At 40.3% G+C, this 27353-nt stretch overlaps 1 protein-coding gene across 4 annotated transcripts in view; it reads right to left on the reverse strand.

Moving 5' to 3' along the window:
- ITCH (itchy E3 ubiquitin protein ligase) overlaps nt 1-27353 on the reverse strand; it is a 66624-nt gene that overhangs the window by 15185 nt on the left and 24086 nt on the right. For 3 of the 4 annotated variants that reach the window (XM_065754075.1, XM_065754071.1, XM_065754074.1), the window contains exons 2-12: nt 20082-20172; nt 17467-17605; nt 15847-15971; nt 14713-14850; nt 12766-12808; nt 9765-9934; nt 8379-8616; nt 7004-7099; nt 5519-5693; nt 4454-4520; nt 2619-2703 (exon numbers count right to left, since the gene is read on the reverse strand). In XM_065754075.1, coding sequence (XP_065610147.1) covers nt 2619-2703; nt 4454-4520; nt 5519-5693; nt 7004-7099; nt 8379-8616; nt 9765-9934; nt 12766-12808; nt 14713-14850; nt 15847-15971; nt 17467-17605; nt 20082-20151 — 1346 coding nt within the window. In that variant the 5' untranslated portion in view covers nt 20152-20172. The remainder of the gene's footprint in view (nt 1-2618; nt 2704-4453; nt 4521-5518; nt 5694-7003; nt 7100-8378; nt 8617-9764; nt 9935-12765; nt 12809-14712; nt 14851-15846; nt 15972-17466; nt 17606-20081; nt 20173-27353) is intronic. The other variant, XM_065754073.1, reaches the window with a different exon arrangement.

Here is a 27353-nt window from a genome sequence, read left to right on the forward strand (position 1 = left end):
TTCAGATGGAGAAGAAGATCTCTGACCGTCTCTGCTTGGATCTCAGGGGGTGCATTATGCGCCCCGTCCCAGACTTCCAGGTCAGGGCAAGTACCCTGTGGACAGCTGTTCTGTCTATTAAAGACAGATGTGAAGAAGGCATTGAGAACCTCAGCCTTTTCCTTATCACCTGTGGTTACATTCCCTGCCTCATCAAGTAAAGGAGAGAAATTCTCCTTCATTTTTCTCTTGCTGTTAATATATTTGTAAAAGGGTTTCCTGTTCTCCTTTACAGCAGTAGCCAGTCTAAGTTCAAGCTGGGCTTTTGCAATTCGAACTTTCTGCCTGCAAATCTTGGCCAGTTCTCTGTAGTCTCCCCAAGTAGCCTGACCCATCTTCCAGAGGACATAGACTCTCTTTTTCTCTCGGAGTCTCAACAAAAGATCCCGGCTCATCCACACTGGTCTTTTTCTCCTCCGGCTTGACTTACGGGACTCTGGGACAGCCTGCTCCTGTGCCTTTAAGATTTCCATCTTGAGGAGCATCCAGGCTTATCCAGGCTTCCAGCATATATCAGGGAAGTTGAAGTCCCCCATGAGAACGAGTGCTGGCCATTGTGCAACATCTACGAGTTGTTTATAGAACACCTCATCTATTTCTTCATCCTGACTAGGTGGTCTGTAACAGACCCCCACCACGATGTCACTCCTAAAGACTATCCCCCTGATCCTTATCCATAGGGACTCTACTTTATCATTTCCAACCTCAAGCTCTTCAACATCAAAACACTCTCTGATATAGAGAGCTATGCCACCACCCTGTTTCCCCTGTCTATCCCTTCTGAAGAGCTTGTAGCCATCAATCCCAGTACTCCAGTCATGGGAGAGGTCCACCATGTTTCTGTAATAGCCACAAGGTCATAGTTAGCCTGCCTCACAATGGCTTCAAGCTCTTCTTGTTTATTGCCCATGCTGCGTGCACTGGTATAGATGCACTTCAGCTGAGATATCTGCCTCGCCCCTTTCTCCAACACAGCCTCCTTAGGCTCTTTACTGAAGTGCCCTGTATTATCCCCCTCGCCCATCACAGCTAGTTTAAAGCTCTCTCAATGAGTCCAGCTAGCTCCTGTGCTAGGATTCGTTTCCCCCTTTGAGAGAGGTGCATCCCATCAACAGATAACAGGCCAGGAGCCGAGTAAACTGCCCCATGTTCAAAAAACCCAAAGTGTCTATCTCTACACCAACCTCTCAGCCAATTATTCATCACCTGTGTTTTCCTAGCCCATTCTGTGTCTTTCACCACCCCAGAAGGTATGGAAGCAAACACCACTTGTGCTCCCACCCCTTGAACTAATCGCCCTAATCCCCTGAAATCTCTTTTCATAGTTCACAAGCTTCTCTGAGATATTTCATTGCAGTCTGCCTGAACTACTAGTAATGGGTAGTAGTCGGTGGGGCGTATCAAATCCGGGAGTCTTCTAGCAATGTCCCTGATCCGAGCCCCAGGGAGACAGCACACTTCCCTGCGGTTTGGGTCTGGTCTGCAAATGGGGCCCTCAGTTCCCTTTAGAAGGGAGCCACCCACTACGATCACCTTCCTTTCTTTCTTGGCAGCAGCAGTCTCAATGCACGGAGGTGACTGCCTTGCCATTGGTGACCTCCTGCGGGAATCTTCCTGCACTTCACCCCTTATCACCTCTTCAATATCCAATGCTGCAAATCTATTGCTTAGGGGTATCTGGGGACACTGGGGAGGCAGAGGGGGAGATTGCTCACAGTACCGAGCAGGGACTCTCTGCCAGCCCTCCCTATCCCTCAGATATCCCCCTTCTGCCCTACGGGGACAGGTCAGGGAGTCCACTACCAACTGCGGGGGATCTCTCCGGTGCAAGTGGTAGTCTCTCCAGTTACTTGTGGTAGTGCCTCAAGTTCTCTGTTTTACTTTTGTCATAGTTTTTTTTTTATTATTATTATTTAAAAAATGGTACGATGGAAGTGCTGCAGATCCTGGAGAGAGATCTCTCTCTCTCTTACAATCCAGTTTTGACTCAGAATCTTCTACTTCATGGGATGAAAGAAATCCTTCTGTGTCTCCCACAGTGATACGAATATATGTACAATACATAAAAATATTAGGAACTGTTCTAGGGAATTAACTCATTGTTGACCGAGAATTTCCTGACAAATCTATTATTACTCTGTGATATTTCTGACAAACTCAATTTCAGCTGGTACATTCACCATCTGAGAACCGCATAAGGGACATGGTTGATGGCGATAGGATGGGGGGAATGGTTTTGAACTGGGACAGGGGAGATTTGGGTTAGATATTGGGAGGAGGTTTTTCACTCAGAGGGCGGGGACTCACTGGAGCAGGTTGCCCAGGGGAACTGTGGGTGCCCCATCCTTGGAGGTGTTCAAGGCAAGGCTGGATGTGGCTCCAGGCAGCCTGCTGTAGTGGTTGGTGACTCTGCCTACAGCAGTGGAGTTGAGTCTTGATGGCCTTTGAGGTCCTTTTCAATCTGAGCCATTCTATGATTCTGTGACAGCCTATGTTTGAGCTATAAGCAGTATCACCTCACTCATTACTTTGCCACATTTTCATTTCAGATTTACAAGAAGCTGTAACTGATTTCTTACCCCTGACTCCTGGGATCTTCCCACTGTGTGATACGCGTGTTGTGATTGACAAAATACACTCTGCCATTGCTGTCAGTTCTCTTTTCTAAAAATATACAGAAGAAAAACAAATTTCAATACCTAGTTACCATATTGTTGAGACCACATTAAATAAAATAAATAAATCCAATGATCAGGGCCTACCACAGCTCTCCTGCGTTCAAGCTCCTCCATACCTCCTTTGATTCAAAATTTTTTCACTTTCACTGACATTACTCCTTACTAGTCTATTCACAAACACATTCATGAATAATTTCTTAGCATCTCAATTCTTACCCTGAAAAGATCAGCTATTTACAACTGTGCAGCCTATAATGGTAAGAGCTGGGGCATCACGATAATAACATAAACATTTATGGAAGGAAACAGCTAATCACAAGAGATTCACTTTTATTAGATATGCTGTCCTTCTGCTTGAAAACTTTCACTTTTTGAAAACCTTTTTTAGGTATTTTTGCAAATTAAAAACGTAGAAGGATTAAAACACATAAGATGACTCTCCACACTGAAATCCTTTACTACATTTTTTTTTAGCAATAGAAAAAAATAACTGGAAGAAAGCAAAAACATAAGCATTCTCCATGCTGCTTTGATTTTTGCTACATGCCTTACAAACCATATAGTCAATGAAGACATAAGAGGTTGGAGAGGTACACAAAGAATCAATAAAGTACAAAGGATGTGAACAGCAGAATAATCTTCCACACCCATGTAGTGGGCAGGAAATGAAAGGGAATGCAGTTTCCAAGACTTTCAGATAAATATATGTCCATGACTGAAGAATACTTACGATACATGCCAGGATTTGGTCTTTTGGATCATTCTGCATTTCTTCACACAATTTTTATTTAGGGATTGGTAAGAGACATGCAGAATGTAAAAGCCAAATTACAAAAAAAAGGGCAAAGTTCAACTATCACAGGGAAAAAGCTCCACTTTACAAGGTAAGTCTGGAAGGAGACACTTGAATTCTACAGCCAGTGTAGCTCCTATAGACATCTCAACGTGGAAATTCAGTTTTGTGGCTTCCCAGGCAACATCAGCCTAAAAAACATGCCTTGAAATATTGCATATGTAGTGCAACGAAGCTCAAGTGAGGGCATAATGATTTTACAGCATGACGTTGCTTTCACATGAGATCAAAAATCCAAATAGTTATGTTTGTTTAAAAAAAAAAACAAACAACAACAAAAACCCAACTCTAACTCTGACAGGCAGTCACCTGCTTTAAAATCAAACCACCCTGAGAACATCACCTGTGTATCATGAAACTTAAATTCTCATATCTGCTTCATAGTCACAGCAGGAATTAAGTTTTACACTGTTGTACACATACGCACAAAAACAATCACATTAATTGTAAATCCTGTGAACTACAAAATCAAACAAACTTATTCCAGGGAGAGTGACAAGTCAAGGAATGTTTATTAGTTGTCACTGTAAAAGCTTTTCAAAGCCATAAACATCCAGGGCCAGGGGAGAAGAGGTAAATCCTGCCTAATGAAAGTGGTGAAAAATAGGATGACACTGAAAGAAGCTATTATGACATGATAATTACTGAGAGAAAACAGAATACTTTGTAGTTTCTAATGTACCTCAGAACTGCACATCCTTGTCAGGACTTGACAATTTAACAGAATGTTTGACTGGATTTAATTTTGAAAGAAAAAATAATCTAGATTCTCATTTAAACAAAAGTAGCCCAGAAGAGCTGATAAAATAACTTGGCAGAAATCTTTAATGTTTTAATGTCCAATTACATTACATTACAAAACACTATTTCAAATCAGTCCTACCCCATCCAGGAGGCAGTGGGCCAAGAGGATCAAATTCTTTGTTCTGAGTGGAAGAAAAGTCCTGGTTCTGCAAGTCACACAAACAAAGGTTGCATTAATAATGGCAAATTACCATCCATTTGCTTTCCAGATGTTCCAACATAGCCATCCAAAATTATTAATGTATATACACATTTTTGTTGATTTTACATGTAATGAAAGAAGCCAACAATTTTTTTTGTCAAAAAATAAGTGGAAACTGCATGCAAAGACAGCATACGGTTCATTACAAATTGGTCTTTTATTCGGCCTTGCTTATTTCCTGGTACTAAGCTCTTCTGTTAGCTAATTTTACAGCCCTTGGCATGCTTAATGAACTGCAGAGCCAAGAAAATAATTATCCTTTGTGAAGTGCCCCTGCCTACACAGAGGGAAATTAGTACAGTGGTACCCAAAACAATCAGAAAGCAAGCCACTTCATTCCTGCATACAGTACTCTTTTCCTACCACCACAGAACCTACTCTGTTCTTGACAAGCTAGTAGCATCCAGCTATCTGAAGTCTCCTTCAGAGGTATCATACCTGAATAGTATTCCTACTATTCAGAGGCAAACAATACATTTACAATTCTGGAAGGTTTACTTTCAATTGCTCTGCCTTCAATACATTCATTTCATTTTACCCAAAGTAGAAACATGTCCTGTGAGCCTGCCTTCCTTCCCAGACTTTGGTTAAGCCATTGCAAGACACCATTAAATAAAATAGCTCTACTTTAACCAAGACTGTAGATAAAATCTACCAAAGAACACCATGTATTTTCAGCTGACAAATAAAAACCATCACACTGTCTACAGCCACTGCAAGGACATGGACCAAGGTTACCAACTACTATGCACCATACTACAAACTCAAAGATACTAAACCTAAAGTAACAAAGTCTGGAACCTTTGCTGGAAGTAGTCATCCACAAACAGGCTCAAAACAATTATATAACCATAGTTCAATCTGCAAAGGAGAGACTAATGGGTTCAGAATTTGGAAGAGATGCTTCTCTCAGCTGTCACAGTCAGCAATTGCATTTCTTACCCCGTATATAAACCTCTGATTAAACTGCTGCATAGCTCCTTGAAGCTGACTGCGCTGAAGCTGCCACTGCTCATAATTTCGGACAGACTCCAACGTTGGTCTCTGCCACGTTGTTGTTCTAGTGAAGTGGTCAACGTAGTAAATTCTCCCCATGTTGTCAACTCGCCGCTCCCAGCTTTAAAGAAGTTACAAACAAAATTAGAAGTGCAAGCTCCCAAGAACAGACAATTGTAATGGCTCAGAAGAATTTATATGCAAAGCAGATTTAAGACGTGGGCTCATTAATAGATGTGTTTTTCACTATTTACTCTCCACTAAAACTATGTAAAGAGCTAAAATTGAGTGTAATACCTTCTATACTCTTCCCAAGTCAGATTCATCCCATGCACTTCCATTTTAAGCACTGAAAGGTTGAAATCTACCTTTCAAGTGCTACACAAAACAAATACCATATTGTTCCTACTACATTTACCCCAGTGAACCTGTAAGATCTGCAGGCTTCTCCAGAAAAGACAACAACTCAGACAGTTGAGTGGTACAATACAAGATTTCTCCAAACTCCTTTCAACAAGTTCAGTGTGGGCAGACATTCCTGTTTGCTGGGGGGGGGAAGAGAGGGGATTTTTCCCCCCCCAGTATTTTCAGTCCCTAAACATCAATGCTATTTATAAAATGTCATAGAATTACAGAATGGCTTGGGTTGGAAGAGACCTTAAAGACCATCTGGTTCCAATTGCCACATTTGAATAAAACCACTATGCTTTTGAGTACGTTTTATTAATACAGTAGCAAATCCTCTCAGAATTAAAAAAAAATTAACAGAACAGTTAGATTCCCTTCACTCTATGGCAGCTTAATTTGTTCTTTAAAATCTACTTTTCTTTACTGTCCCATGTGCTTTTACTTTGTAATTCTCTACAACACATGAATTACTTCAGCATGAATGAACTGCAATAGAACAGCTGTCTTTTTCTTTCAGAATGGAAAAAAAAAAAGAGACTGTCACCTCTACAAAGTGTCTGGCTCTAAGAGCTGGAAAAACCTAAAAACTAAAGATTCCTTGTAAGACCATAGTAATTTAACAGCTGGGAATCCTAAGACAAGATCAAAGGACTGTAAACAAAACATCAGGATAAATAGGTAACCAAGGGCATTCACACTCAGGCTAATAGTTGCCTTAATCACAAAATGCCTTTCTGTGGTTTTGATTATCTTTCACAGTCAAGGGTGCCTACTGCTTTCACCCACTTTTCACCATACATCACCTGCTTAGTCTTTTGTCAAAAAATTCCAGTTTTATCATCTTTGACATTCAACTCTTCTCCATACCGCAGAACTCTTTGGAGACAAACTGGGTACACTGTTGGTACTTGTTAATGTTGCTATTTACAAATGTGCTTCCCAGCTACAGTAAATTGATAGTCAGTTTTAGATACACCCAGTCCAGGCACATCCTAGGCAATCAGATGCCTCTGCATGGCTTACCTTGGAGGGAGAGGCTCTGGCCGATCCCACGTTGTTCTTTTTTCAACGTGATCTACATAATACACCCGACCATGTTGGTCTACTCTTTGCTCCCAACTGAAAATAAAATGACACTTTTATCTATCTCAAGATGGAATCACTCCTGCCATTTATCTACAGTATAAAGGATACAGTATGCAGATGAGAAATGTTTCTTTTTGTAAAATGTTCATTTAAGTAAAACACTTGAAGCCTTTAAAGCACTTGGCATGTGAGATGCACCAAAATGCTGTGTGACATACAGTGGTACAATATCCATGTTATAGCAGTAAATCTACGTCAACTAGAACAACAAATTCTTATTTAATTTTCTATATAACCACCTGTTCTGATAACTTAAGCTAACATTCAGGCACACGCATGCTGTCTTAGCAAGCAATTAAGCAATGTTTTGTATTCAGTATCAAATAGATTGGTAATGTGTTGAGCAGAATCATCCACAGAGCATAACAGCATAACCCCTTATTAGAATAACACTCATCCAATTTAAATCTCCAAATTAAGCAAATTTTGCACATATCACACATATGCAGTTCATCATAAGGGCACTGAAGTTATATTTCCTGAATGGGACACTGACTTACTCCTGTATGTGCATCAAATGCAACATGGAGTCAAACAGTAAAAAAAAAAAAATGGTAATTTGTCATTTCTAATGAAAAAAATGGTAAAGCAACAACTGATATTTTCAAAATTGCTATTACAGTTATCCTGTAAGCACAGTAATCCAAGCTTCTACCACCTTCTGCTTTAATTGCAGGCAAATTAAAGCAGGTAATAATTCACCACCACTCACATTAGGAAGCTTTTGCTTCCTTTCATTCAGAGAACACAGAAATGTTTTTATTTTTTCAAGAAAAAAATTAAGAACTAAAATGAGATCTCTGAGGCAAGAGAACAATCATCTGACAAATTCCACATGGGTATAAAACATCACACCATGCCCACACTGCTCTCAGGAGGTGCTAGGCATAAACTTCAGAATTTAAAAACATACAACAGATTATGCCCTGCAATAGTAACTTGCCTTCTGTTTATTTATACCAGTTCCTTACTACTTAATTCTAACTTGAAGACAGCAAGTTGTTTCACTATTTAAAACCTCTATTTCACAGACTTTGCAGTTTACAACGAGCATCAAAACTACTTAAAATGTAATTCCTTCCTTGAATTAAACTATGCTTGAAGGTCAACTAGGTCAAACACTTTAGAAAACCTTTATTTTAAAAGCTTCTTTGAATTTCTGTTATGAAGCAAAAGACAGTTGTTACGTGTACTTTGGTATGCTTACTGTAAGAAAACAGAAAAATAGCAGAAAAATTCATAAAACTCATACCCAGGTGGAAGAGGACCTTGACTGACTGTAGTAAGTGCCTGAGCTGGAGGATTTACGGGCTGGACTTGTCTTGACACTGGAGGTGTGGTGAGTGCAGCAGTTGCAGGAGTTGTTGTTGTTGCGGCTGTTGCCCCCTCAGGGCTTTGTTCTGAAGATGTATTTGCAGCTGCACCTGCTAGTGATCCTGCACTGGCCCCATCATTCTCTGTGGATGTGGATGGAGAACCATTTACACTTCCTATGATGCCAGACATATCAGAGGACAGGAGAAAAAGAAAAAAATCTTTAATCGGTATTTCTCTCATTATTGGTAGCCTATTTCAGAAGTTGTAAGACACAAAAGCAAACACGCAAAAGGTGGCAGTTCGAAGTGAGCATATACAGCCACATTTTCTACTTCACACAAAAACTAAAAGACAACTTAGTTGCACTTTGTAAAGATGCTTTAAGCTATCAACTGCACAACTTTGATAGTAAAAATAAATGTTAATTACCAAAGTAACTTGCTCATTCTGTAAACACTAGATGATTATAAAGGAAAAGCTACATGCTTGCAAGGATTTCCCATTTATTATTTGCAGTAATTTGAGAGATAGAAAGCATAGCATTTTCAAGAAGAGATTTGACACAATGTGGAAAAATCAAGGATGTAGAAGGGAGAATAAATGTGTTCTTTAAATGCTTTCAGTTTTTTTTTTCAGGCCGTTTGGTAGATAGTATTAAGAACTACATACAAGTCAGGTCTTATTACTAAACTATACTCCATTTATCTTTTAAATTAATTACTGTAACCTAGTTTTCTCATCCAGCCTCAGTATTCATCAGTTGTGATAATGAGATCACCAAAACAGATGGCACTGTATGCATGTGGAGGAGTTAGCCTGAAAACATTATCAATGTCTTAAAGTTTTGCAGTTTTTAAATTACAAGATAAACTAAAAAACATATCTATCTCCATGCAATCAATGTCTCAAGTGCTGTTTCAAAGGATTTAGCCAGAACTGTAGAAATAAACCACTAGTCTTTCAAACCCCAGTATTATCTACTTGAGACAGTTCTGCAAGTCCTTCAGCAGATTTTTTCACAGGTTTCATAAAAATTAACTGAATGCAACAGAAGCCCTCACTCATGTTCTTTTGGCACCACCTCCAATACATTTAGCAGTATCACTACAATCATCACTTACCAGTCGTGGAAACAAGAAATTACTCGTAAGAGGAACAATGACATTGAATGCAAATTGTTAAAATAGGAATCGTACATCCAGGAATTTACCATGAAGAAATGTAGGAGTTAAAAACACTCATCAGAAATCATTCTGTTCATTTTAAGACTGTACAGCTTATCAATAGCATTGAAATGAACATCTGGCCCCAGAATATATACCAGCTACTGATGTGGGTCTGCGGGGTGTGGGTGGAGGTGGTCTAGAAGGTCTGGGAGGTCGAGAAGGTTTGCAGCTTCCATTAGTGAGTAGTGGAGAATCACTGCCATTAACAGTCCTGTTCTCACTTGGAGCAGCATCTTCAGAGCTTTCAAGGCCATTTGAGTTAGTCCTTTGCAGAAAAAAACAAAAAGGAGAGCTATACTAAGAGCATATGGATGACAAACTTTATAAAAGAAATGAGATGTAACAATTACAGCTATATAAGATTTTTAACATTCATGATAATTATAAAAAACTATGCATTTGTACAAAGACACAGTTTACCTCCTGAGGCATACAAGACCTCAGATGATGAAAAGCTAGTGAAACAGATGTACTAACGTCTGTTGTCAAAAGCTCCTTCATTAACCAACTCAATACACCTGCCCTTCAGGCTTGCTGCATTTTGCTGCTCAGCTATTTCCTCCCATGAATGCCACTAGTCTCTAATGAGATGGGAAGCTGATTAAGACCAGAGAACAGCACATATGCACTGGCTCCACAGGGTAAGGATTTGCTCAGAACAAGCAGAATGTTGAAAATTTTAGATGAATTAACTACGCACACAGATTTTCCCCCTAGCTCAGTTCTGGATATTGCTAGAGAATTTAGGACTAACCATTACAATTTTGACAAGGAGCTATGAATTAATAATCGGCTTCTCCACTTTTCAAGCACTTAATTTGAAATAGCTGTCCTCACTCATTCTGTACTGTTCAGTTATACCTGGCAATGTATTAAGCTGAAACATTTGTATCCCCACTGAGCAGAATTAGAAGTATCTACATCTTTACGGCTAAAGCATTTAGTCAATCTAGTGGACTGACAGCTCAAATACAAAGGCCATGAGTAACAAAAACACAGGTTTAGTTTCAGCCCAATGCCTCTAAAATTACATTCTTTTAAATGCACAGTAGGTAGCTGGTAACCTAGTTAAAACACAGGGCATAAACGATCAAGTAGAACCACACATCTGACCTTGATATCAATGATAAAATGCACCCATGCTAGGTGTATTTGAAATGCAGCTCCATGCCAGGTGTGGTACGCATTGTTCTTTACACCACGCTACAACCACCCTTAAGTAAATGACTATGGAATCATGCACAAATCATTAGGGATGTGGAGTTTGCAAGAACTACAGCCTAGCTTTTTCTGGCTATAGTTTGAATTTCAAAGTCAAAAGCTTTTTCTGCTTCTGTTTGAATTTTACAGTCAGAAGTATAACTTTTAATTTCTGTGTACTTAGATCAGGCATTTTAAGATAGAAGGTGCATATGAAATATTATTATACACACACCAGTAAGTGCTGCTAGACTTGTTCCAAATCACTTACATGATCCTTAAAATGGATCCTTCAGGAGCACCAAAAGCCCTATTGGGTGGTACAAAAACCACACAGCTCTTATTACTATTATTATACTCTTACACACACAGCCATTCCACATCCAAGCAGGGAAGCATTTTTCTGAGCAACAGAACTAAACAAATCAGAACTAAACAAAACTTCTATGGGAAGACTCTACACTACTCAGCTAAGTGAAGTATACCCTTTAAGAAAACAGCAAAATTTAACCTAGTTATCTCAGATCTCATCTTAGAGTGTTGTGCATTGTACAAATACTTAACATACTCATAGTACTGGAAACTAATTAAAGTGGCTCGGTGCTCACTGCAGGTTAAGTATGGTCACTTTTAACCCACTAAGTAGTATGGGACATAATCCCACATCAATCTTAAAACACAGGAACTGTTATCACTCTTAACAAAGCAAAATACAATTCTGATACCTCCACACTGTGAAAGAGAAGTGTAATAAACACGTGGCATTTATGCATCAGTGGGACTTCTTTAAAGTATATAAATATTTATTTTTATGCAATCTGTTTTATCACTGGGAAATTAAATCTTTTCATTTTGGGATTTTTATTTTTATCCTTATCTCAAGAATGGAATCTGCACTCAGAACATAACAGAAAGAGAAATTCTCTGAGCTTTGCAGCGAGACAACTCCCTTTTAGAGCAGCTCTGAACGGCAGCCTGCTAGTTCACATCTATTGCTGCTATAGTCTCTGAACTAGTTCCTCACAGTGGGGACAGTCAAGTTCAGAAATTCAACCACAGATCCCTGAAACAGAACAGAATTTGCACACGACAAAGAAAATCAATGCTGAGCTCAAGCATTTTCACAAGAGCTACAAATACAATAACACATGGGAAAAAGATTACAGTTCTTGAAGTAGGAATGTATATTGATGTATGAAAGCCAATACAACATCAGGCTTATTTCAGTGCTCTTTAAGGCAGAAATTTACCAAGCAAGCTGCTGTGGCAGCCAAGATGCTACTGCTCTCACTGAGGTTAGCACTCCTAACATAGGTGCTGTCCTCACAACAGAGACAGGATACGCACACGTCTCACAACAACACACTTCAATTGCTCAGTGAAGATTAACTGAACCTCAATCTTTCTGTGCACCCTCTTGGCTCAGTACCTGTAAGACAAGTACCTGTAATAAAACATACAGCACAGTACAGTACCTGTAATAAAACATGCCAACTCTGTGTGCTGGTGGACCCAGCCAAACCAAAGCACTCTGATGCCGAAGACTGACAGACCACTTAAGTTTTACAGTATTTTAAATGAAGCAGATAAACAAAGAGAAATCTGCAAAAAATATGTTACTAAATTCAAAGCCAATGCTCTCACAACACATCGAGCTGGTACAATACAGTTTTGCTCAATTTTAGAAAATGGTTTCTATTGCTAGCTACGTTAAATACAGTTTTACTTAACTTGTTTTTAAAGACAATTAAATACTTGAATGCACAATAGTATAATTTTTTAAGGATATGCTGAGATCTTCACATATTATTCAGTCATCATGTCTGTAAAACATACAGAGCTCCTCATTCAGAAATGCAAACATTAAGCACAAAAAACAAGGGAAAAAAGTCTCACCGAGTGTCATTTCTTGCTTTGGAGCCATCATTCTGCGTAGGACCTTAAATACCAGAAATAAGAGAACAGCAGCATGAGCAACATTTGGAATCACTTCCAAGCACAAAAACACAGAAGTGTTTAAAGCCCAGATTTTTCTCAAATGAGGAGGCTGTACATATGCTGCTGATCAACTGTCTTATTTTGAGACTGTATACACATTTCACACCTATGGATTTGTATACATTTTCCTAAAGTACTGCTGCAACAAAATGCAAAAGCAGTAACATTTTCACCTTATGGAAGATATAACACCACCTCATCCAACTGCTTGAATGTTGTCAAAGGCACACAAGTTCAGTAACTGTCTTCTGACTCCGTTAGCAGCATCAAGCAGTCATCTCCTGCTGTTCTGAGAGCAGGCAGGACAACAACAACTCTAAAAATCCTCTCCCTGGCTAGCTAGCAAAGAGGGATCAGCTGCAGGGGTTTGCTTGAGATCTGATCTCTCTGACCTGCACCATTCCCTTTCTCTGTACACAATGTAGCACAAAGGCCGCATTTGGCTGCTCTACAAAAAGAACTATAGCAGCAGTTCAGCTAAGATTTGCAAACCTTTTTCAACTGCTTGTTCAGCTACCTTGCCAATATTTGCCTTCTGTGCCAGCCCTTGCAATACTTGAATATGCAACACTGAAACACTCACGTAGACGGCACAAATACTTCATTCCACTGAATTAAACAAATGCCATTAACAAGGTAATCAATTATCAGCTCTGATGGGAACTAACTACGGATTTAAGCCAAAGAATAGGATGTAAACTCTCACCACCATGTGCTGCTCAAGGAAGTTGCAGAAACTTAAAAGGCTACTCAGGCAACAACGCATCAACTTCAGTGCCCTTTGACTGCAGAACACGTACTCCAGAGCACTGTGTGCAGTCGTGCTCTCTCTGTGACTTTTTCTACCGACTAGCATGTTTTTCTCAGTAGGTGAATTTAAGGAAATGACTTCCATCTGTGCTTTTACTTCTTCCAAGCACTGCACCTGAGGAAAATCTGTTACTTTCACCAGGTGCTTCTACCAACACAGCTCAGCCCGGCTCCACAAGCCTCACTATATTTGGGCTTTCTTTAGAAAACGAAAACAGTAAAATCATACTCCAGCAGACCACACAACAAATCTTTTTAACACAATCATGTTTCAATGGAATCAGAAATTGACTTCATTTACTCCTTTAAAAAACAAAAACACCTTTCTGGAACAAGCCAACTAGCAATTCAGCTGGTTTCTACCACAAATGGCCTGTTTGATCCTGGAGAATCATCTCCCATCTAGTTTGCACAACATATCACCCTCAGAAATGCTCCTTTGTCTGTCTCAATCAAAGGAACTGAAATGTCTTATTTAATGTAACTACACATTTTACACTTATTCAAAACTTTCAGTTGTAAATTATCCTTGTTATCTGAGACTGGGGATACCAACAAGACAGAAAAAAGAGCGGATCTCCCCTCCAGCAAAATCTATGTTAAGCATTCGAGATATTTAACGAAAATTTAATACAAAGCTGTTTCCTAGCCAGAATACTTATTATTATGAGACTAAATTTATTCATGTCATATTGCTTTTTTGTTTATGGTCTTACTGAAACTGAGGGAAGTTAAAGGCCTTCGTTAAGGTAGGGCATAATGGTAGCTTGAAATTGATAGATAAAGTAAGCAAAGTTCAGAAAACTAAGGTGCTAATCTTATTTACATTACAGTAATGCTGATAATCCTTGTTGATTATGACTCCACCTCAAATAAAAGTGCACAAGAGCTCTGGTTTCTACAAACACCAACTTAAATAAACCACTTATTACCATTTCTGAAACACTGTGTTAGAGCATTCAGTAAAAAATAAATATATAAATTAGTATACCAAATGCTATTATAGACTATACATTTAAACTGAAAGCCACTTACTTCTTGTACTTGAGGCATCACCATTGGTCAGGAGCTCAGGATCTACCTGCATCCCATCTAGACAGACAGACAAATCTCCCACCACTTCTGCTGGCTCTCTGTCACCAAGAAGATGCAATGTTACCACTACCTGATCAACTGAAAAAGTACAAGAAAAAAGAGGAGGTTTATCTTACTACATATTGAAACAGTAAATCTTGCTTAAGAAGACAACCACAGTAATAAAGAAAAAAATATCCAACTTCAGCTTGCATTCTGCATAATTTCTTATGCTTTGTGTGGTACGTCTGATCATTCCCAGGTGTCAATAATAAATGTATTATATCTACAGAATAGGGAGAACTAGAGCATAAGCTTTTTGCTGCCTAAAGAAAGGTGCATCATTACCACATTTATCCAGTGAATGTAGTTTTGTATTTTGAATGTGAAGATTCTGTATCACCTCCTTAAGTCAAAGGTACTTTTTGGGTACATTACATCTTTTTGGTGAGATGTGGTTCTAAACAGGCATGCCTGAATCAGTATCCAGTAATACACAGACTGACTGCAATTGTTACACAGAGCAGCGTAGTTACCCAAAGTAATTTTCAGTTACAATCAACAGGACAGTGACACTGTCAGGAGAAAAGGGTATTACTCTGCTATCAACGTGCTGCACTTTGAGTGCCCACATTTGGAAGTGAGGAAGCAAAAGGCAGAGCACAAGTATGACAGCATGTCAGTGCTGTATGCTATAGCAACACGAATCTGATAATGGATGTGATGCTCCGCTTGGAAGCTCCACAGGGTGCACACAATGCCTGAAAGTTAACTGGTTCCAAGATCCATGAAATAATACAACGTACACCTGCATAACACTACTTAGAACAATCACAAAAAAATTCACACATCTCTCATCTAGCATCAGAAATGTATCAGGTTTTAGGCTACATAAAAGGAAACCGTCTTTTAATTATGCTTTCACTCCTGCACATAAAAGCAAAGTGAAAAACAACAAGCCTCCAATGACACCATGGCACTGTGTGAAAGAAAGCAAAGACCAAACCGAAAAAATGAGGATGGCTCAGAAATGCAACAAAAGGAACACTTAAGGCCCACAAGAGAGTTACTCACTGCATTCAAACTTGTACTTACGTTTCATACTGTTAGATTTCAAAGTCTCATGAACATCCAGGGCAGCACTTCCCAGGAGGACATCAGATTTTAACGTTTGATGGCTCCAGACTCGAAAGGTTAATTTACTTAGAGGAGTGACAATTCTGAAAAGAAGTTGAGCACTAGTGTAAAGGCACTTGTTGTTGGGTGAAGCGAGCAATGTACATCAACTGTCACTTAAAAATTATTAGAAATGCAGAGTACAAAATGTGGCAATGAGAAAAGTTTCCTTTGGCTGATACGGTCATAGAACCACGATGCCAGAATCTCTGCCCAGTACACAGATCCATTTGTCTGCTGGTGGCAGAGACCGTGAGGGTCTGCTCCTAGAGAAGCCACCAGCAGAGCCACACTCTGAAGCTGACAGCACACAACAAGACTGCCTGAACTGTGAGGCCCCCCACTCCCAAACTGTCCGCAGTTATCTACTGGGAGAGCCCTTACTGAAGAAGAAACATATGCCAAAACAATTATTTTTTTCTATAGAGCAGTTAGTTACTTTTTCCCCTCTATCTCCAAAACAATTTAATCAAATAATGCTAACTGGTAAATTTCTAAACGTGGCTGGGCATTTGACAGGAAGATGACAGATCAGGTGGTATATATGAGCAACAGCACCCTGCAGAATAAAGGAACTCTCACAGTGATAAGAAAAGCCTGAAAGCCTAGGGAGACTTCTTTCTCCTTCATAGAAATATTCTGACAACAGCAGAAAGAAGAGCATCACAAACAGCTGACAACATCACAGCTGAAAATAAACTCTCAGAACTCTTTCCTTGAAAGTCACCTTTAGAGGCAAAACATTCATAAACCCCACACATTCCCTTGAGTTTTCAGAAGCTTTATGACAGAAACAAATTTATCTCAGGATTAGTTGCTGACATTACACAAACACAGTTGTTTTTTTTCTTTTTTTGTGTGCGTCTGTGAGGCTTTTTTCTTTTTTAATCACTAAAAAGAATTTTAGAATGACTTTTAGTATTGATATTCTTCTTCTGTAAAGAACATTCAAACACTTATGTATATTTAATTACGTCAATTGTGGGAAATGCATTACAAATGATTCTTTGTTTTCTCAGTAGGTCATCCACATCTATAGTTTATTACTATAGACTTTCATGGCCAAACAATCCCTGCAGGATAAGCAGCTCCACTTAATATACTGCTTCTGTGTTTATTCCAGCATTCCTTGTGACATTCTTAAAAGAAAAACAGATGTTATGGAAGCTGCAGATCTTTTTTTAATATCAATGCTTTGTAACCTCTATATCTCACAGCACAAACACTGGCATAAGTAAACACCAACAACTCATTTTCTTCTTGAAACTAATGTGAGTTAATGTGAGTTCTTACACTACATATATTAATACATTTCCTTGTAAGCACTATGTCTTTTTCTACAGAATATAAAGCAACCGTTTTACATATACATATATATGTCAGACTGTAGTATATTAGGCTTCAGAGATTATGCAAATCTCTGCATTGTGCAACACAGAATTCCTTGTCTAAAATAAAAAAGACAACCCACTTTTAAACCCGCAGTCAATTGCATAGCATTAATTTAACTCAAACTAGAAACAAAACCATCAAACATACACTGTGAGATGCTGCTTCCACTTTGGACTATTTGTGTTGTTGCATTTTTCTGTCTTCTTTGACTGTCCATCAACTGAGACTTCCACATAAGGGCTAGGTCCAAACCACTTATTTTTTTCTTTTAGTTTTGCTGAAATAACTGTTAAGAAAGAGAAAAGTTATAATTGACAGAATATTTCAACAGCAAATAATATTTTTCAGCTGGCTACCTCAGTATCCAAGTATTAGGTCATTGATGGCTGACAGTAATGCTCAAGAGAGAAAACACATTATATGGAAAACAAACTTTTTTGCATTTCAGACTATTTTGTACAATGTTACCTCTCACACAAAAGTCTTAACTTGTCTATAACTTAACAGTACTTCCTCTACAGCATCAGACGCTGTGACTAATAATTATCAGTTTAAGATCCCCAACTGCACTTCAGTGTTGAAAGCATAAAATACCATCTACATGCTACCCCAAACTGCTCTCTGTCCCCAGCCAGGATCATTCCTAGAGTTTATTACACTTGCTTGTTATAAAGCTTCAAACATGATACCTCTTCCTCACTAAGGAACCCTGGACAAGTGTCACTGCCTGTGATGAGAAGACTTAAGAGAAGGAACATTTTGTTAAGTTTTCTGCATCAAAGCAAACTTACATAAAATCTAACTGAAGGCTGAGTTGGAGTTCTAATAACTACCTACTGTTCTACAGCAAAACTTGGATGGGACTTGAAGCTCTAGAGCTTTTCTCATGCTAGTAAATATATTCTTTATACCAGTATCTAGACAACAGAACCTTGAATTTTTTATTTTTTAAACATTCAACATAAACTTCAATAATCCTGCCTGGACAAACACTGAGTGTGTTGCCTAGATGGAGGCTGCATGCGACTACTCCAATATTTATTTGTCTCTTAGATGAGGAGTATTCTTGGATTCTCTGACAACATTAAGCTTACAAAACAGTATTTAAAACAAATACCTGATCTCTTGTAATTGGCCAACAAACCCTGCTCTGCTGCTATGAATGTCAGCTTGGTCTCCTGTATTTTCATCACTACTTAAGCTGCACTACATGATTAAAAAAAGATGACTAATTCAAGCCCATATGGCTAATCTACCTAGATTCCTTTTATAGTCTACACTCCTTTAGAGATTTAGAGAAGTAGCTTAGTTTAAACTGCTCTAAACTGCTCCCAAGGGAAGCGCTCTCTCCCTATACCAGCTCTAACTGAAATTAGTTCAGTTAGCTGGCATTGATCTCCATGAATTACCTTCCCCTGATGTCTCCAGTACTTGGATACTGCAGCAATTCATGCCTCAGCACCACTAGCTGACTCAAAGACATCAAGATCTGATTTGAGTCAGCACAAACCAGCAGTCGTGTGCCTACATTCGAGGTTCTTAGTTACCCAGACAACCTGAAAGTTCACTTGAAACCAACTGAGAAGAGCAGAATGGATAAGGGTGAGACAGATGGGGGCTGCTGTTCACAGAACTTTCTATGAAAAGGCAAAGTCTGTCTGCACAGAAAGGAAGTTTTGCACACTGGCTGAACAAGAAGGAAATTAAGAATTGAACATCAGTTCATTCTAAAGATGAGACATTACTTTTTATGTGCCTTTAATGGAGCAAACCTCAGATGGGTGTCACTAATGTAATCCTTAGCTAGGCCTCGCTTGGCTGTGGGAAAGTGCAACTCCTTTGAAAACTCTTCAATTCTTCAACACCAATCTGTACAGACAAGATTTTTCCTTAAGTCTCCAAGTCCATTGAGAAAAAATGCACCTGTATCCTCAGTGTGACAGCTAGGGGCAGTATAATTTACACAGTCCAGACCTTTGTTTTGTCTGAAGTTTTCCCATCTGTTTATGACAATCCTTTTCATTTGTGCAACGTCTGCATAAATCCCCACACTGAGAGTGCAAAGTTTAGCCTCCATGCTTCTAAATATAGATGTGCATATATCTACAGATCTTCCATTCTCAAGCTTTACCTTGTAAAACTTGTCAGCCAGAGAGCAGAAAAACCTGCAAAGTTTTAGCAGTTGTTCTGTTGGCATGGCACTACCAAAAGCGAAGCATGGCCATGTCAATCCATTCCTATGCAATCTCAATTACAGTAACATTCTCATCAAGACTGATTAAACAGTCTTTTACTACGGTGGCCATGAAAATATTTAACAAAGAGATCAAATGTACTAAAGAATAGTGCAAATTCACTTAGTTTGAGATGTAAAATTATGTGAAATTGCTAAGATCTGACACTGTGCCAGGTGTCAGCAAAAGCAAGCAGTGCTGTATTATGCTGCCACATTTCAAAGAGAACGTACCCAGTTCTCTCTTACTGTTCTGTACAACTGACTTAATCCTATTCAAAAATACTTATTTCTTCATTCCTTACACAAAAAAGTACCATTTCAGAACATATTCTGATAAAATCCTAAACATTTCTGTCAAGTCATGATTCTGTTACACCATCAGTTCTACTTCTCATGGGCTTTGTACTACTAAAAGCTTGCTGAAATGCAACATGATATTATAATTACTCTTTAATTACTGGGAGAAAAACAAACATTTTTCCTTTACATTTTTTCAGGGAAAAGATAAACAACATCAACAACTCACCAGTGATCTGAAGCTGTGATTTCATAGACAACCCACCAGGTGATCCTGACTTGGATCCAATGCCAGCCATAATATGGGCTGGATCTTTAATCTGGATAAAGAAAGCATCAGCATTTCAATACTCAGAAACTCAAAAATGATTTTGTTTTCTTATCTATTTTTTGATGTGTGGAAACATTATGCTGCAAACAGAACTACCATGCTCATTTTCTTTCTAGTTTCCTTCCCTTTCTTGAAGTACCAAACATGAATCACAAAAAGCTTAGTCGTTACCATGACGTGACCTGTAAGCATCAGCGCTGTGATCAACGAGCTCTTTTGATCTTGTCTCCCGTTTGCCCTTCAACTGCTTGTGAACAATGTTCTTATCTTACCAGTGTTTACTCTTCTGGTTGAAAATGTTTTTATTGATGTTCTAAGTCCTGGGGTAAGAAGTTATTACTGTTTGAAACACCAAAAAAGCTATCAAACAAACCCACAAGCACATAAGAAAGGAATTATTAAATTAAAAAGTGAGTGTAGAGAAACCTGCTTCTCTTAAGTCTCTGTCTCTATTTGGTCAGTCTGAGGATATGGCCCGGGGCTGTAATTCCAAAACACCGAAGAGGAAATATCACTTCTGGAAAAGGATGAGACATCCGTGCCCAGCCTTCCCTCCCAGCATCCCCTGAAAACAGAGCTAAAGCAAACTGGTATTTCTGCTATTCTTTGAACTTACATACTCAATCCTCTATTTGGTTTCCAAGGATGGGGAAGGAGATAGGTGCCAATATGCATCACACAGCTTTGATGTTTACAGACAAATTAAATAGCGTGCTATTATATTCAGACAGAGATTACTTCGAAGTATCCTGATATCCTTGCTCAGACTTCTTACTACAACCCTTCTGTGTCACATCCCTTCCTGGTGCCACCTCCTCACTGTCTGCTATGGTCAGTACCACAAATACACCCACATGTCCACCTGAGCTCTCTCTGCTGTTCCCCTCTGCTCAGCCTCCAGATCTGGGTCCCTGAGCACTGTGAGCAGCACGGACAGGGGCATTTGCTGCATGCAGTACCACTGCCAACAAGTAAAGTAACATTAGCTGAAGCTGCTGGTTGCTCCATCAGAAGGACAAAACGCTCTATGTGTGGTGTTCCCAACTGGTATTACCACAAGCAATCTAAACCTCTTCTACATGCTGAAACCACGTTATACAGAGTTTAGTTCTCTCAACTGCCATAAAGTTTCTAATTACTGCTCAAACAATCAAGCTGAAGAGTCTTATTACCTACTATACATTTGCTAAAATCTATAAGCTTCAATAGTTAAGCAAGGAAGGAAAAAACAGTCCATAGGACAAGACATCAAGCCAGCTGGCACATCTGAGACCTGAGAGTGAGTGTGCTCGTTAGCCCCTCTTCTCTTTTGATGTTCACGGACATGCTGACCCCCACACAGCTTTTGCTCCCCAAGGTGAGCTGGAACAGTCCCAGTGAGCACAATGTGGCCCCAAGCCATGTGCTTTAATCACCAGCCATCCCACCAGGAGTAAGTGCTCAGCTCTCAGGGCAGCTTTCTCTCAGCTAGGTGTCCATTTCCTCACTGCCACATGTGTACGTACTCAATCCAGATTAGTTACACCTTGTGGAAATTTAGTCTCTCAATAGTCTTCCATACCATCAACTTTTAGATGATCTGGATTAGCAAGGAGCACACTGTCAGGATGGAAAAAGGCGAGAGCTGAACACAATGGATTGTATGACTACAGGTAAGGATCTTCCTTAGGAAGTGAGGCTAAAATACATTAATTATTTAAACAAAACCCATGATGATTAAAGAACAACACTGACAGAGACCAAAGAAATTGCTAGTTTGTCTAACATATGTCACATCCCATTACTGTTTATATTTAAGCTCATTTTTTTTAGCATTGAACTCTTCTTTATGTATTAAAGAGGCACAGAATCTAGAATCCATTAGTCAGTAAACTAATGCATGAGCAGCCATTTCTAATGGTAACTGCACAAGCTTTTAGCTCAAAAGCCAGCCTAGGGAGTTATATAAACACAACCACAAAATAAAAACTACAACACTGAATAATTATAAAAATATTTCCATTTTGTATTATTACAATACGGACAGTACTGCGGGTTCTGAAAGGAGTGAATGTCTCTGCTAAAGCACCTGGATGTGAGCAGGCAGGCGGGCGTGAAATAAGAGCCGCCAACAAGCACTGTGAGTGCCCCGCACTCCGGACCCTCTGCCAGTGGAAAGGAATATAATGACTGCATCCAAATCGTGTTACGAATCATCAGCTAATGAACAAAATATCATTCCAGATATTGCAACCCAACTATTTCCACAAGTTGAAAATAATCAGTTCCAGACAATTTGAGAACGCCGATGCAAGCCTTTTCTGTGCAGTAGGAAATTGTCTTCATAAATATTTAGCTTTGTTTTTATTTTTCTTAAATGATAAGAAGCTCATATTGCCATTTTTTTCACCTAGATACAGCCTCCCATTTCCAAGAAGTCCACCAGAACTTGAAATTCGGGAACATTTGTTGACAGGTTCAAAAGCTGTGACACAGGGAAGGGCCAGCAGCAGGCACGCAAGAGCACAGACATATACACTTCATTTCCAGAAGAGATGAACACACCTACAACAAATTATTTAGCATACAACAGATTAAGCATCACACAACAAGGAATTAGTATTTTCTGTCAGTATAAATAATGACTCAAATGTTTGTCCGAATCACTTTGATGGCAACACATATCCTCTCAGATACACTTACTTGTGCAACACACTGTGTAGATTATGGGATAACTTATTCTGCACTGGTCCCAGCTGCACTTGTTGATTTTAAACCATCTGAAAAACTTCAATTTTAAGCAGCCCAGAATTTTCTGCTGCATTCAAAGAGACGAAAGACAGCTTTCATCATTACTTATGTGCGTGTGTGTGCACAATGAATTGGGAATTGTTATTGTCTGAAGAAGGCTTGCAGTGAGCACAGCATCAGATACATCAGCCAACACTCACTTCAGAAGAGTGTACCTCCCCTTCAGAAGAACAAGCGAGCTGGAGCGTGGATGGTGGCATGAAGAAAAGAGCACAACCAGGATCCCACGAGCAGAGCCTGCAGCCAGACAGCACAGAGCTGTGGTTTCCGCCCAGCCCTGACCTGGAACCTCTCCAGCCAGGAGCTGATCCTGCCCCAGCTCCTTCCTGCAGCCATTTCACGCTGCTGCTCTGCACAGCAATCAGCTCCTAATGCACCCTACTGACACACTTCATAGCTCAACAAAACAGAATCTAATGTTAATATGATTCGAGCCAGACTTCATTAGGTTTTTTTTATCAGGTTAATAACTACTTGATGCTTCTACAGCTCAATGTAAAAGCGCATTGCCTCTATTTTGAGGACAGCAGTAAAAGAATCACACACTCAGAATCCATTTAGCTCATGGCAAAAAGCAAACAGTGGAGAAAAATAGCAATAAATGTCATGGACAGTTGCTATCGTGCACAAACAGCAAGAATCATTTTAGTGCATTTAACAGCATCCTAGCAAGACAAACCGTGGTTACGTTCAGCTGCAAAAGGACAACTCTCACTGTTCGTGCTCAGATGAGTTGGCACTAGCATGGCTTACAACAAACCCACTTTGCAGTCTCACATTTGCACCTCACATACTTCTGGGACTCTGCTCTTTGAATTTCCACCCTAACCACAGTGCTGCCTCCGAAGCCTCCCCTACGGCATGCCGTGCTCATAGGGCAAATTGCACCGTCCTTGGTGGTATTTTAACCCACACCAGCAAAATTCATCATTGAACTTTTTTCTTGAGTGTGAGTGGAGCAGAAGAACAAGAAGAAACCCTAGAGGGACCCGGCCCAGACGCTACCAGCACACTCAGAAAATAGATGGGAGGCAAGCAGGACCTTATTTTTCTTTTAACAAATCACAAGAAAGAGTTGAAAGAAAAAGCAGGGTTGAGTTTGTGGTTGAAGCAAAGCAAGGAAAGAAAAAAGAATGAGTTTCTTACCCTACACACCCAGAGGGTATAAATAGCAGAAGAAAAGCTAGCAAAGGCTAGAAAGCCCTTCAGAGGGCCACACCAGTTTAACCTGCGGGACTTTCATGCATGATGGGACTAAAGGACAGACTTGCTTAAAAAGGTAACTTTATTTCACATTTATTTGAAAGTACAGAAGACAATTAGGTGAGAAAAAAATCCCGTGACTGTCTATTATACATGCACAGCTTTAAAAATACATTAGCATGCACTCATTATAATTAAAAAATTAAATAATTGCACAACCTGCTGCTGGAAAACTTATGTTTGTTGAGCAATTACTTTTAAATACACAGACTGTGCTGCATTTTAGAGGTACACTGATTCAAAGTGAATTTGCCATTTCCATGATCCAGTCAGAAAATCTGCAATAATGAAAACATTTAACATACTGCTGCAGAACGGTTTGGAAAACCTGTACATGCAGGTACACAAGTTCTGGAAAAAGCCTCAGCTATTACAAGCTGTATTTTAAAACTGTATATAAAGTATGTTGCTTTTATGACAGTTGTCATTTGTTTTTTTTCTATATTAGTTTTTTGAACAATGGGCACGAGTTACACACCTGTAAGAGGTAAGATCCTGTATTTTAGAGACACTTCAAAGTGACGTTTGTGTCAATGTTGGACATTTTTTCTGTGTAAGAAATTAATACACACTTCCTCCTTTCCCCCTAGAAGGCTGAAACCTCTATTTATTTGCAGGCTGTCATATTGCGGAAAGGCTCTTTTGTCTCAAATGTCAGTTATAATTACCCAGTAGGACTAAGCAAAACCAGCTAGTTTGGCAACTTCTTGCTTTGTAACTTCGTAGGTATTTGAAAATGTCAAGTTTCAATAAGCAGTTTCACAAAGCTGTTTTTGCATTACATCCTTCTTGTTTTTTCCTTAAAATAAGTTCTAAGGACTCGGTAAGTTATGCCTAAGCAAGATGACATACAGAATGAAAATGTAAGTAATCAACTTGGAGGAAAAAAACAGACATTATAACAGTGCTGAGTGCAGGTTGGAAAAGGAAGTAATTACGAGGTTTGCATCATGGGATATTTACAGAAGGAATGGAAACAAAGAGGGTTTTAGCAGCAGAAGGCAGCTTAGCTCCCTTAGCCATCAGACAAACCACACAGAGAAGCGTGATGGGACCCAGTGCACACCAGTGCAGATGAGCTCAGCAAAGAGGTTCGGATTAGAGCTGGTCTGGGCTGCAGTACACACGACCTGGTGGAGTTCTTGATGACCACAGGCCTAGCAAAAAGGAAAATTAGGGCTCTGAGCTTCAGAAAAGCCAACTTCCGGCTGTTTAAGGCAATACTGAATGTGATCCCCCTGGGAAGCTGTCCTCAGGGGCAGAGAACAGCACAGAGCTGGCATCTCTTAATGGCACCTGCCTGAGAGCACAAGAACTCTCCATCCCCCTAAGTAAGGAATCAGGCAGAAAAGACAGGAAACCAGCACAGCTGAGCAGGGACATGCGGCTCCAAGAGAAGGGTAAGAAGGAAATGCACAGAGAGAGGAAGAATGGAGGTGTGCTAGGCAGAGCACAAGGATGATGACTGGATGTGCAGAGATGGGATTAGGAAAGCCAAGGCAGAAATGGAACCAAATTTGGCAAGGTATGTGAAAAATAACAAGAAGGGATTCCACAGGTACAATGGTCAAAAAAGAAAGGCCAAGGAGAGTGTTCCCTTCCAGTAAATGAGAAGGAAGGACTGGCTTCAGCAGACACGGAGAAGGCTGAGGTACTCTGCCTCAGATTTCCCTAGCAGCCAGGCTTCCAGTGTCATTCCTGCCCCTCAACCACTAGGCAGAGGACAGAGAAACAATCTCCCACTGTAAGAGAAGAGCAAGCCTGAGGCCACCTCACAAGACTGAACATATGCAAGTCTTTGGGGCCAGACAACATGCATGCCTGGGTTCTGAAGGAACCAGCTGATGCAGTTGCCAAGTCACCCTCTATCATATCTGAAACGTTGCAGATGCCAGGGAAAGTCACCAGCAACTACAGAAAGGGAAACACTACTCCAATTTTTTTAAGAAAGAGAAAAAGGAAAACCCAGGGATCTACAGGCCTGAGAGCCTAAGCACTGTGCCTGGGAAGATCATGGTGTGGTTGTGATTGCGCCATGAAGCAACTTCATCTGTAGCTGGACATGCTCTCAGCTCATCTGCAGAAGATATGAAGCTGAGATGCCTATGGCTTCTTTGTATCCCTGCAGGTCTGCTGGCTTCTCTGAATTTGGGACAACTACAGCCATCCTGCAGGTTCATCCCAGGGGTCAGTAGTGCATCCAGGCCTGCACCACCACCTACAAATGATATATGGGTGACAGGGCTGAGGATCCCAAAGCCGGAGGAGCAGCTGATGCAGAAGATGGTGCAGCCATCCAGAGGGACCCTGGCAGGCTGGGGAAACGGGTCATGGGTTTTCATGAGGCGAATGCACAGTCCTGCCCAGGTACCAGGTCATGCAGGGAGCACCCAGCTGGAAAGCAACTGCTGAAAAGGCCCTGGGCCAGCAATGCTCTTCACTCACTGACCACTGTGCTGTGCCAGCCACTATCACCCTCTTGAGCCTTATGCCACAGTCCTCAGAGGACACCTTGACCCGACAGCACCGGGGAAGGTTTCAGTGGACCAGGCAGCAGTGGGAAAGAACATCACTCTTATCAGTTGTGGAGCATCTCACCCAAGCACCCGAAGCACAGTCCCTCCTGGCCCCAACACCAGAGTGCATGCAACTTCTGGCAATAGCATGCTCCGACAGCACAACAGGCACAGCCAGGTCCAGTCATTGTGAGACACTGAGGATGTGAAATGGCTGAGCTGGATTTGACAAGAGCAGCTGGGTGTCAGAGACTACACGTGGCACTGCACTGGGCCCCACTACTGAGCAGGTAGCGTGGTCTCACCTGGGACAGTATGGGGAGGGAATGTGCTGGAAGAAGGCTGAGGCACTCCACAACTCTTCTGCTTCACATCTCACTGGCAATTGCTTCTCCCCAAACTGCTCTAGGATAAATGCTGCCAGCAGCTGGAGGTCATCATCTCATTCCCCTCTGCCCAGCCCTAGTGAGGCCAATGTTGAGATTTGGGCTTCTCAGTACAACAGAGACCTGACACACTGGAGAGAGCCCAATGGATGGCAGCCAAGCTGCAAAAAGGACAGGAGCATCTCTGTTAAAAAGAGGTCCTCCTATTGAAGAGA

Source organism: Cyrtonyx montezumae, unplaced genomic scaffold (genome assembly GCF_038088225.1).
Source record: "Cyrtonyx montezumae isolate F1298 unplaced genomic scaffold, pur_monq_1.0 scaffold_9, whole genome shotgun sequence".
Taxonomy (NCBI): Eukaryota; Metazoa; Chordata; class Aves; order Galliformes; family Odontophoridae; genus Cyrtonyx; species Cyrtonyx montezumae.